Source organism: Cynocephalus volans, chromosome 2 (assembly GCF_027409185.1).
Source record: "Cynocephalus volans isolate mCynVol1 chromosome 2, mCynVol1.pri, whole genome shotgun sequence".
Taxonomy (NCBI): domain Eukaryota; kingdom Metazoa; phylum Chordata; class Mammalia; order Dermoptera; family Cynocephalidae; genus Cynocephalus; species Cynocephalus volans.
Window position 1 is genome coordinate 194268983 of NC_084461.1, and position 12365 is coordinate 194281347.

Here is a 12365-nt window from a genome sequence, read left to right on the forward strand (position 1 = left end):
GGTCAGTGATTTTAGCAGGGTCTGTTTTGTGGGATTTGGCAGCTGGGAGAGATGGCAAATGGGCTTGTGTTTCACCCAGCAGTCAGGGGTGCCAAGTAGAAGGCAGGCAGAGTGAGTGGCAGGGGGCAGCTTTTTCTCCTTTCCAGCCCTCTCTCATCCCCAGGATTAGCTCTCCCTCTTTCCCGGCTCTGGCTGGGGTGACTCTAATGACAGTGGATGGGATTTTAATTGCCTTTCTTCACTAAGGTTGGGGTGAGTTCAGGTCTTTCCCTCCTGGCATTCAGTCTGGGGAGAAACAAGGGAAGACTGAAGAGTGACAGGCCATCCCAAGTCCCAGCTCCTCTAGGAAGACATTCCTGATGCTCAAGATTATCAGGTAGTTTCCCTCCTCTGGGCACCAGCATCTGAATCAGAGGTACCACCAGGTTCTTATATTTGGGTGAGAGCAGGCCTGGGGACAGGGCTGAGCCAGGGGGTAGAGCTGAGACAGGGGGTGGAGTTGAGCCAGGGGTGTGGCCACCAACGGGTGTGGCAGAGCCGGGGACATGGCCAATCCAGAGATGGATATAAGGCAGGGGCGGGACCAGTCCAGGAACAGGCAGAGCCAAGGGGTGTGGTCGATCAAGGGGCGTGGTGAAGCCAAGAGGCCATGAGGAAGCAAACTCACGAAAAGTCCCCCGTCTCTGATGCTCTTCTCTCTGCAGCTCAGGGCCTGACCACGGATGTGCCTATCACTTATTTCTCACTGCTTCCTCCAACATTTTCTCATTTGAGTCTTAACAACTATTCTGTCAACATACTTTTTTCAAAAACTGTTGACGAGGTGTCATTCCATGAGAATGCTCATTCCCGCCTTGCCCCCAGCTACGGCCATGTGTCTGCCCCTAGAATTACCACCCACCCCCCCATAGCCCTGATCCCTCCGAACTGTCATGGTCTGTTAACTGTCTGACCCTCCCCTAGACCACAAGCTCCCCAAAGGCACAGGCCTTGCTTCTTGCTCAGTGTGGCACAGAAACTAAAAATACTAGTAGATAGAATCCATGAACGAGTGAGTAAGTTGCTCGGCTAGTTCACAGAGGCCCCTGTGCACAGAAACTTGCTGAGGCTAATTAGCATTTAGACCCATTGCTGAATGTTCCAAGGCCTCAGTTTCCCTATCTGCCAAATGGGCATAACCACAGTTGCCCCACTGACCCCACTGAGTTTGTGAGGAGATTGTGAGGATGAGACAAAATGTAGAAAGTTAAATTTGGGAAGTTAAAGAACTTCTTATAAGGGATGATTAGTAGATACACACCCCTCCCTCCCAAAAAGGGCATACCCCAGGAGAGGTCGTCCCGTGCAGCCAGCAGGACTGGAGCTCTGGACTGACCTACATCCCAGCAGAGAGTGAGCACCTCTGAGTTCAGCCTGCAATGTTGTGTCTTCTGGGTGGGGAGACCCAAAATTAGTTCATAAAGCATTTATCTTAACAACGATGCCGTTTAGTGAGTGTTTATTATGTGCCAGGCACCATGCTAAACACACACATTATCTTATTACATATATTTTCTCATTTAATCATTACAACCACCCTACAGGCAGAATTAATTGATGAAAAAATTAACCCTCAGAGAGGTCAAGTAACTTCCTCAAGGTTGCAATGCTTTCTTTTCCATCTGGGATTGGAACACAGGTTAGCCTGGCTTTTAACCACTATGTGCTAATTTTATAAAGGTTAGGTTAATAAGAAGCAGATATCTCTGTCCCCTGTTTGCCACTTTTGAGGTTTAACCTGGCCAAGGAGAGAGAGGCACGGTGATGTAAGAGCTGAAGCAAAACACTCCACCCAGCCTCCCCTCACCCCGGGGCAAGGGGCCAGAGCCCTCACCCCTCACAGAGTTGGGAGGTGGGCACCAGTGCACACAGGAATACAGCCTACCTGTGCTTGATGGAGTTGCCGAGGTCTCTGCGAGGGATCTGCGGGGACCAGCGTGGCACTGACAGTGTGTCTACAGAGAGAGAACAGATTGCCTGTTACACAGCAGGTTGGAGGTTGGGGTGGGCTCTAGCCAAGCCTTGGAAGGGAAAGGGAGGCTTGCGGGCCTCAGGAAGGACACCAACTGCCATCACTTGCTGAACCAAAGCCAAGTGGAATGCTGGGTTATCTTGCTACCTAAAGTCACACAAGGTCCCATGGAGCAGGGCAGCCATGGGATGCCCTAACAGAAGCCAGCTGTGGAAAGAATAAAATTGAACATCACTTCCATTTATGGAGGACATAAATGCCAGGCATATGCTAAGTGACTCACAGGCCTTAGCTTGCTACATCCTCAAACAACTCCTAGAATATGGGTTGCCAGCATCCCCACCTTACAGATGAGAAAACTGAGGCTTGGAGAGGAGAAATCATTTGCTCAAGGTCATACACTTTGTAGGCTGCGTAGCAGCTGTGAATCCAGGTTTGAAGGACCCTAGAACATGTGCCCTTGCATGTCAAGTTATAAAGCAGTAAATTCCAAATGCCAATCATGCAAGTGACACCTCGTAATTTTTGCCATGCCTCTGTACAACCCGTAAAATTATTCACTTACCATTTTGAGTTGACTCCATTTTTGTGTTTAAATATATTTATTTCAAAAGTGAACTCTGTATAGAAAACCATACCACTTTCTGTATATTGTAAATAATTATTTTAAAAATGTCCAACCATGTACCAGCTAAAGTCATGCTAGAATAAGTTAATGGATGGATGAGTGAATGAACAGGTGGGTGGGTGGATGGATGAGTGGGTAAGTGGATGGATGGGTGGATGGATGGATGGATGGATGGATGCATGGATGCATGGATGCATGGATGGATGCATGGATAGGTGGGTGGATAAATGATTGCATAGAGAGATTGGAGGATGGACACATGCACGAGTGATTGGGAATGAGGAAGAAACAATACACCATGCAGACTTCGAACTAGGTGCTTGTCCCCTCCCCCACCCCGTGCCTTAGGCTAACTTCCAGCAAACTGCACTATTGTTCCATCTCTAACTGAGTTCTGGGCCTTCTGCAGACCTTGAGCACCAGCCCCCACCATCCCCCTACTGCCCAGCTGCCCTCACCCCTATCCTGGCAGACCTCACAGGCCCTGGAGAAGTGTGAAACAACAATAGAAATGAACTAGTGCTGCCTGTGAAATCTCTACCAGATAGAAAGAGAAGCAGCCAGTGGCTGACCCACATGCCAGCTCTCATTTCTCAGGCCAGATGGATGGAGCCGGCTCCCTGTTTTCGGAGCTGCAGATGCACGCCTCATTTTTCACAGCAATTGTTATGGAGTGGCGCTCTCATTGGGGAGCCAGGCATGTCAGAACATATCAGGGAGCATTTAACCCGGAGCCCTCCACTCCTCCCTTCTGTCTAATGGCACTGTCCATTGGCAGCCATCTGAAAGCTGTTTCCAGAAACCCCAATTCTGCCCTTGTAAAGCTGGGACCCTTTCTGAGAGAGCTAATAATTTTCCAAGCCCCAAAGGGCAGAGAAAACCCATGAGGGAGACAATGGGATATGTCAATCAGAATCACGGCCAGTGGAATTTCCTCTAGTTTAACTAGAAACTAAAAGCCATCAAGCTCAAGCTCATTTTACTACTTGTTTCAGTTTCTGAGGGAAACAAAAAAGACAAGAATGAAAAACAATTTTAAAAAGAGAGGATTCTTTCTATTCCTGTCTCCTTTGGGGACTAAAGTCAGATATGGGAGGAAGGATGCTACCTGTTAACTCCTTAAGGTGCTTCCTCAGTGTCAGGGGTGGGCAGAGATTTGAGGACTGTGCTGGGGAGGAAGGGTGAGCCTCCCCATGAGGAATCTACAAAGCTAGGAGTGCCAAACGGGTTTCATCTCGTGGGACATTAGCAGTGGCTTTCTAGAGAGGTGTGTTGAGAAGGATTCTGAGGCTCAACAGAAAGGAGCCCTGAGATTAATTAGGAATGTCTGCCATGGGTGAAGGATAAGGTAGCACCAAAAAGCCAGCATGTACCTGCCATCTCTTCAAAAGCAGAATGCACATCAGCATTTTCACATCCCCACATGATAGCATAGTGCCTGCAGCAAAGTAACTACTCAATATGGGGTACTTTAAAAAGTTCGTGGAAAAATAGAATTAAAAAATACTGCAAATCTTTCCATGAACCTTTTGAAGTACCCACATACGTGTTTGCTGAATCCAAGATTATTATAATAGAAACATTGAGTTTATTGATCACGCAGTATGTGCCAGGCATTATCCTGTGCATTTTATACCTGGAAGGTATGCCTCGGTGTAGTCAGTGCTATCGTTATTCCCTTTATACAAAGGAAAGCAAAGAAGCTCAGAGAGGTACAGTGAATTGCTAAAGGTCACACAGCCAGACACCAGCAGAATTTCAAGAATTTGAAATTGAATTCGAAAGGACTTTGAATTAGAAATTTCAAGAACTCTGCAATTGTTCAGAAGCCTTCCAGGAGCCCCTACACCAGTGTCTCAACTGGAGGAGCTTTTGTCCCCTAGGGGATACTTGCCAATGTACGGGGACATTTTGGGTTGTCACATTCGATGTACGTGTGTGTGTGTGTGCTACTAGCATCTAGTGAAGAGAGGCCAGAGTTGCTGTTTAACATCCTATAATATACAGGAAAGACCCCCACAACAAAGAATTAACCAGCCCAAAATGTCGATAGTGCCAAGGTTAGGAATTCCTGATCTGGATGTTTCTCCACTTCTCTAGCCAGCTCCTTCCCACTCCCCAACCCCAGTCCCTCACTGAAAACAAACAAAAACAAACAAAAAAACACACCCAGATGGTGCTTCTGAAGCTCAAGTCAGCAGAGAACAAATCTTCTTTTATTATAAGCACATTTCACTAGTAGATTCATATCCTAGTCATTCTGTTATTCTCAATTACAGCCCCTTTTCAAAAAAGTAGATGTAATTAAGTTTAGCAGTTTGGTTTCATTTCCCAGTATCTGGTTGAAGGGGTGAATTCTGTCAATTACATTAAGTGGCTGCAGCATCATTAGTCTCAAGCAATAATAACCTCCACACGGCTTCCTATGTGGGTGTGAAGACTTGAACTTTGAGATCCTCTCTCTCCTTTCTTCATTTGGATTTCATTAAACTTGCTAAGGCAAGCCTTAAAGGAAAGGGAAACTGTCGAGAGGGAAGAAGAGAAAAATCTATGAAAATCCAGGCCTTATCATAACAAAGAAGGCAGACAACATTTACAGCAATTAAACTGATACGGAAACTTCTGTTTGACAATCAAAGCACCTATTAAGATGTCTCCACAGCTGAACAAAAGCTTGTTTTCGACTCTAATTTTCTGATTACAAGTCATGCAGACACAGAGCAGTCTCGGGGTGGAATAATAGATATTTCTTCTTATATATTTTCATTTCTAATGTATGAAAAGGGAAAGAGGTAGAAGGATGGACATTTCTTCCCCCCTTGCATACGTTTGGCTGTCGATGCTCTCTGAGAAATTCCTCTGCCTTCAGGGGGGATACACCAGGAGCTCTGGTCTTTGAAACACCTTGGTAGTCAGAGAGAGAAACAGAAGGCCCGACAGAAGGAACCAGCACTAACAAAGCATCCACGCTACATTGCTTCATAATGAAAAACTCAGGCTTGATCTTGAGATCAAGCTAACAGATGAACCATGGGAAAAACACGTACACGTGTACACAGAGACGCAAGTAAAAATGGGTGATGATAAAGCAAAGGAAGAGGAGAAAAAAAAGAGAAGTAAGAAGAAAATAAGAAATATGGAGAATAAGAATAGATCTGCTTTCTGTTGAGTGTTTCTATGTGCCAAGCACTATAGCCAAACAAGCCCTTTACATACATTATCTCATTTAATGTAAACACTACAGTGCATGTACATACGCAGTATATCACTTAATATCTTTAGCCCATTTCAATGGGGAAATCAAAAAGTCATGCCATTTGCTCAAGGTCACGCGGCAAGTAAATGTCAGAACTGGGATTTTTAATTCAGGTCACATAGCTGGGGCAAAATAAATGACAGCCAATTTCATCCCCACTTCACAGATGGGAACACTGAGGCTTAGAAGCTATAAACTATTGTTTATAGCTAATAAGTGACTGAGTTGGGATTTAAACCACAGACAGGAACAAACTGGATGCTTCTAGTCCAGACTGCCCTTCTACATCCTCCTCAACCCATCCTACACAGTCAATGCCTCCTACCTCTGTCTGGGAAGTGCCAAGAAGGTCTGGAAGGTGATGTAATAGCATAATGCCCCCCTCCCACCCAAAGATGTCCACGTCCTAATCCCTGGAACCTGTGAGTATGTTATCTTACACGGCAAAAAGAGATGCTGAAGATGTGATCAAATTAAGGATCTTGAGATGGGGAGATTACTCTGGATTACCTAGATGGGCCCAATGTCATCACAAGAGTCCTTCCAAGAGGGAGGTAGGAAGGTCAAAGTCAGAGAAGGAGCTGTGATGATGAAAGTCAGGGTCTGCGTGATGTGACTACTGGCTTTGAAGACAGAAGGGGCCCCCAGCCAAGGAATGCAGCAGCCCTAGAAGCTGCAAAAGGCTAGAGGATGGATTCTCTCCTAGAGCCTCCAGAGGGAACCATCTCTACCGACACTTAATTTTAGCCCCGTGAGACCCATTTCTGACTTCTGTCATCCAGAACTGTAAGAAAATTAATTTGGGTTGTTTTAGCCACGGAGTTTGTGGTAGTTTGTTTCAGCCAGCCTAGGAAACAGACATAGCACCTGTCTCGTGCTAGGCACGGTTTTAAGAACTGGGAATATAGTGAACAGCATAACAAGTTTTCTGAGTTTAGAGTACAGTGGAGGAATCAGAAAGTAAATGAGTAAACAAATAAGAGCCCACGAGGAAAAGAAATCAGTACATACTTTGAGGTTTGTTTTAAGGCAATGGCAACCTTGATGTGCATTAGAACAGAGGCAGATAAGGCTGTGCTGGGCCTCATGGATTTAAGAGCTCCCTCTGGCGGCTGAGGTGAGAATAGCCTGCCAGGCTTTGACAAAATCAGGCAGGGCCTCCTGACCTCCCTAGGCCCCCTATCCTCCAACTCCCCACCCCCACCCTGGTCCAAAGCATCCCCTAACTCTATGAGAGTTAACCATTCCATCCCCAACCCAGGCCTTTCCCACCTGAGCTGTCATGATCTTCCCTGCACACCCTAATAAAAAAACCACACCCTATCACACCTCAGTGTCCCTGGAAAAGCAAAGGAGGTGCTAGTGGGCTCCACAGCCTGTGTTGTTTTCAAGAAACCAATAGGACATTTTTACCTCCTTGGCTGTAAAGGAGAATGTAGTGAAGTATTTTGTCCCAAACCCACCACCTTGTAGCCCTGGAATATCTGCTATGCCATAGAATGATCTCAGGGAACAATTCCTTAAGAAGTTATCATGGGATACGCATTTCCAAACACAAGAACAGAGGGATATAGAGTTATCCATGGGAAGAAGGCAAAGGACATTTAAAAAAAAAATAATTCTTTGCAATTTGTCAACTACGGGGAGCTGGCCAGTTAGCTCAGTTGGTTACAGCATGATGTTGTAACACCAAGGTCAAGGGTTTGGATTCCCATACTGGCCAGTTGCAAAAAAAAAAAAAAAGGCAAATGTCTATTATGGGGACAAACAATACTAGACTGAGAGCCTTTCAGGGTGGGCTTGTGTCTCATCTGTCATTGTATCTCCAGTATCTAGCTCAGGATCTGCTCAAAGGATAAATGTGTGTACAATGGATGAATGAATGAATGAATGCAGGAACAAATGAATGGACCAATAATCAGGTTCTGGCCAAAACTGTTGTTTCACTAGCTAACTAGAATCTTATGTGGCCTTGGGAGATCTTAGAGATACCCCTTATGAGATGTGGAGCAAATCTAAACTAATTTATCCTCAGAATACTCTTGTGTAATAGGAAAGGAAGTAAACATTATCTCCATTCTACAGATGGCAAGTGGAGGCAGATCTGGGATGTGACTTGCTGTGTGTCCTTGGGTGAGTGACAGCCCTTTGAGCTTCAGTGTCATCATGCAAAAAATGCGGGTAAATAACAGTACCTGCCTCATAGCACTGTTTGAAAACTAAATGGGATAATGCACACAAGGTATTCAGCCCACTGCTTAGCATGGGAGGTATGCTCAGTCTTACTCATTGTACACATCCCAAATGAGGATATGCCTTAACATACTCTTGCAGCCGTCTCATCATTTAATCCAATCTTATGAGACTGTATACCCAGTTTCCACATAAGGACACTGAGGATAACTAAACTGTTCAAAGTCACATAGCCAGCCAGTATTTGGTGGACTTTAGAGTTGAACCCAGTTTCCTATAAAACTACAGTAGCTCCCACCTTATTCACAGGGCATACGTTCCAAGATTCCCATGGATAGTAGACGATTGCCATCAATTAGAACATGTTACTGTTATGTCTTCCACCCACAAATTTAATGTCTTTTCCATCTTAACTAAGCACTAGTCACTCACTGTGACCGTAACTTTTGCAGTTTGAGATGCGATAGCAAAACTAGCACAAATCTTTTTCCTTGTTCACAATTTCACAGATAGAAGATTCATTCTTACCATAGATCTTAGCAACCTCAGCATATGATTCTTTTTCTTTCCTTAATAAGTCGAGAACTTTCACTTTTCACTTGAAGCACTTTACAGCTTCTCTTTGGTGTGTCCAAATCACCAGCATCAGTCCTCTTGTGCTTTGGGGCCATTGTTAATCAAATAAGGGTTCTCTGAACACCAGCACTGTGATACCATGACAGTTGATCTGATGACCGAGACAGCTAAGTGACTAACGAGTAGAAAGTGGACACAGCGTGGACACGCTGCACAAAGGGATGATACATGTCCCAGGTGGAACTGCACGAGACTTCATCACGCTACTCAGAACAGCGCGCCAGGTAAAACTGACGAATTGTTTATTTCTGGAATTTTCCATTTAATATTTTCCAACAGTGGTTGACTGCAGGTAACTGAAACTGTGCAAAGTGAAACCACGGATAAGGGGGGACTACAGTGAAGTCTTTCTATCCACCCCTGCACCATGTCCCCTTTGAGACAAATGTAAAAATTATTTTAAAAGTCATGCCCTCCTAGAGTTGGAAAGGACCACAAAAAACTGTCTGTCTCAGCCTGTGAGTCTCTAAACTCCCTCAGGTAGATGAGAAGCGTCCTTAAATGTTTCCATGGAAATAAAGGCCTCTGAGCACATGATAATGTTAATAATAACAGCTAACATTTATTGAGCACCTACCTAATGGCAGGAACTAGATTATGTGATTTAGATGTATTATTTTGTTTAATCTCCATAACTCCATTCTGAGCTAGGACAGTCAAACCCAAAAGCTCATCCTCAGAAATACCACAAGTGAACTGGAGGTTCCAAACTCCCCTTAAGCTTCCAGCCCAGGGACCTAACAGGCTGAGCGAGAACTTAGCAGTGGTGCTGCATTTAATTGAACTAGCAAATTCTTTGGGCCCAAAGATACCTGAAACTAATAAAACTCAGACCATCAAACTTCTCTTTTGGGGCCATAGGTCAGTTGCCAGCTAAAATCCCACTGATGTATCCAAGGTGCCAACCAATCCTTGATGAAAGCTGCTTGTAATATTATTCACATAGCAGAGAATAACTCTACTTACTTTAATATCCAATTCAAACATAGCAGATCTGGAAGTATTTTAATTATATGTCATCTATAAAGGTTATAGTTCCATGATGCTTTGAGACCAAATCGAGTGTCTTCGTGGATTTGGACATCATTTTCTGCCTGAGAAAACCCACTTCCCAAGATCCAGATGCCATCATCTGGGGCGCCTGATGGTGATGGAGGCTTCCAGGGAAGAACTGGGCACTGGCAAGTGTGTGGACGAGGGTGGCTGTGGGTGCCACATCATGGGGGAAGAATCAATACAGAAGGGACTGACAGTGATGAGATATTGGGGGGTGAGCAAGGATACTGCTGCTCACTCTTGATGGAAGAGACCACATCCAGGGGTTTCAGAGGAGATTCACGGGGCTCCCCATGGCATTGAGGCAAAACTAACAATGCAAAGCTGCCTGCTCAGGAACGAGAGGTACTGGGGTCAAACCAACCGTGCATGTGCAGGGTTTAAGCTACAGACGAGACCTTGGGCATGGACCTCCTTTCGAGACAGAGCAGCTTACTTTATTTCAGAACAGGAAGGACATGCAGAGCATCAACTTGCACAGTGGAGTGTGGGAAAGAGAGCGTGAGACTTTGAAGTGAACAGATTTGTGACAAACACCAGTTTTGCCACTTATGAGCAATGGGACCTTGGGCACTTCTACTGCTCTGAGTCTCAGTTTTGTCTCCTAGAAAAAGGGTGTCATAATATCCTCCTCACAGGATTCCTAGGAGGATAAGTGTGGTGATATAATTGGAACAGGGCTCAGCTGGGTGCCTGACCTGTTATTGTTTTTGTCCTTGTGATTATCACGCTGCCTCTAGAATAAACACACCAGTTAGAACATGACAAAGTTCTCCATGGACTATGATTTCGAGCAGGGTTAGCAAACTTGACCCTCAGGCCAAATCTAGCCCACCACGTGGTTTTGTAAATAAAGTTTTATCAGCACACAGCCACACCCACCTGTTGGCATATTGTCTGTGGCTGCTTTCATGCTACAATGGCAGAGTTCAGCAGCTGTAACAGAGACAATATGGCGCACAAAGCCAAAAATATTTACTACCTGGCCCTTTGTAGACTAAGTGTCCAACATCTGACTTAGAGCTGTACAACTCATTTCTTTGGCTGATGAGCAGAAAGATTTTTTTTTCCTTGGAGCGAGAAGACCTGGGTTCAAGACCCACTTCAGCCACTTTCATGGTAGGAATCCTTGGACAAATGGCCTTCAGTCTCCAAGGCAGAATAAGTCTGACCACTCAGTGTCACCCCTCTGCTCACTGCATCCTAGCATTCTGCAGGGTGTATTGTTTCCATCCCCATTTTACAGAAGCAAGGAGCTAGGCACAGGGTGACCCATAAGCAGCCCAGCCAAGATGCTAACTCGAGCCTGTGTTCTTTCCACCGCACATCGTCTCCTGGTAGAATAATCCATGAGGAAGCAATGTCTCTGACTGTGTGCAACTGCTGAAATCCACGTCAACCCACCGGGGCAGAGGAAGGGGAAGATTAACTCTCTCCTCTGACTGCTTTCATCTGGGTTAATTAATGCGATTTTTTAGTTGTCACTTTATCAAAGCAAACAGAAGAACTTCAGGATGTGTAGGTTACAATTGGAGGGGTGGGATGGTGGTCATGGCTGAGGGTCTAAAGGAAATGCCCTGGTGGGAGTGTCTCCAGGTAGAAGCCTAGCTGGTAAGACTAGGTGAGCAGTGTGGGCACCGAGCAACAGCAGCAGAGCAGATGGAGGGCTGATCTGGGGGGCCAAAAGGCCAGAAAATGCAGAGGATATAAGGGAAAGACATCACAGGAGAGTCAGAATCACAGTTCTGCCACCTTACCGGTTCCTCCCGGCCCCAGCCCTGGTTAAAGAAGAAAAAATGGTAAAGCTAAACACCTTCAGGATGTAGCAGGAAAACTTGAATGCATTTATTCTGGTATCTCCCTTCAGAATCACTCTCCCCTCTTCAAGAGACCATCACCACCTGTGTCTGAGTCCTGGCAGGTAACTGCCGAGCTGGATTCTCCTTCACTCGCCATCAATCAAATATGTGGACAGCGAGAACATCACTCCCTCTCCCAGTGAGAAATGTGAATCCTAGAGTCATCACCCGTGATTTATTTCAGCCCCCTCAGATGGCCTCAATTAAATTTCACCACCGCTAAAGAAAGAGAAGATGGCTGAGGCATTTAATTACATTTTATAATGTGCTCACTGCTGAATTTATTAAAGTGTATCAGGGATTTTTAACCTCGTAACCAAACAGTGAGAGACCTGGGTGCCACAGGAGTAATTATCTTCCTTGTAGGGATGATGGATGGAGAATCCAAGATGTTAAGAGTAGGCTGGGCAAGTGTGCAGGGGACACGGGGGCATGGGGCCAGCGGTGGCCAATGGAGGGAGCGATGGGCCTCCTGTTCCATGAGACGCCACCCCAAGGACTGGGGAGGGAAGGGCCATTATCAATCTGCCCTCAAATCTAAAGATGAGATGTGTTAAGAAATCCATCTTCCTTCCCTCTCTTTATATCCCCGCCCCAAACCTTCCCCTCAAATTTCCCCTTGATATAATTTTACTGCTATGGTCTGGAAAGGGAAGGGAACATCTTGAAATGTCAAAATCATTTTACGTAATAAAATAATAAAATTAAAATACAAAAAGAGGAAAG

At 45.3% G+C, this 12365-nt stretch overlaps 1 protein-coding gene across 1 annotated transcript in view; it reads right to left on the reverse strand.

The window, feature by feature from the left end:
* The window catches only part of KSR2 (kinase suppressor of ras 2), a 418923-nt gene that overhangs the window by 113033 nt on the left and 293525 nt on the right, over window positions 1-12365 (reverse strand). Inside the window, exon 6 of the mRNA XM_063087289.1 lies at window positions 1925-1994. Coding sequence (XP_062943359.1) covers window positions 1925-1994 — 70 coding nt within the window. The remainder of the gene's footprint in view (window positions 1-1924; window positions 1995-12365) is intronic.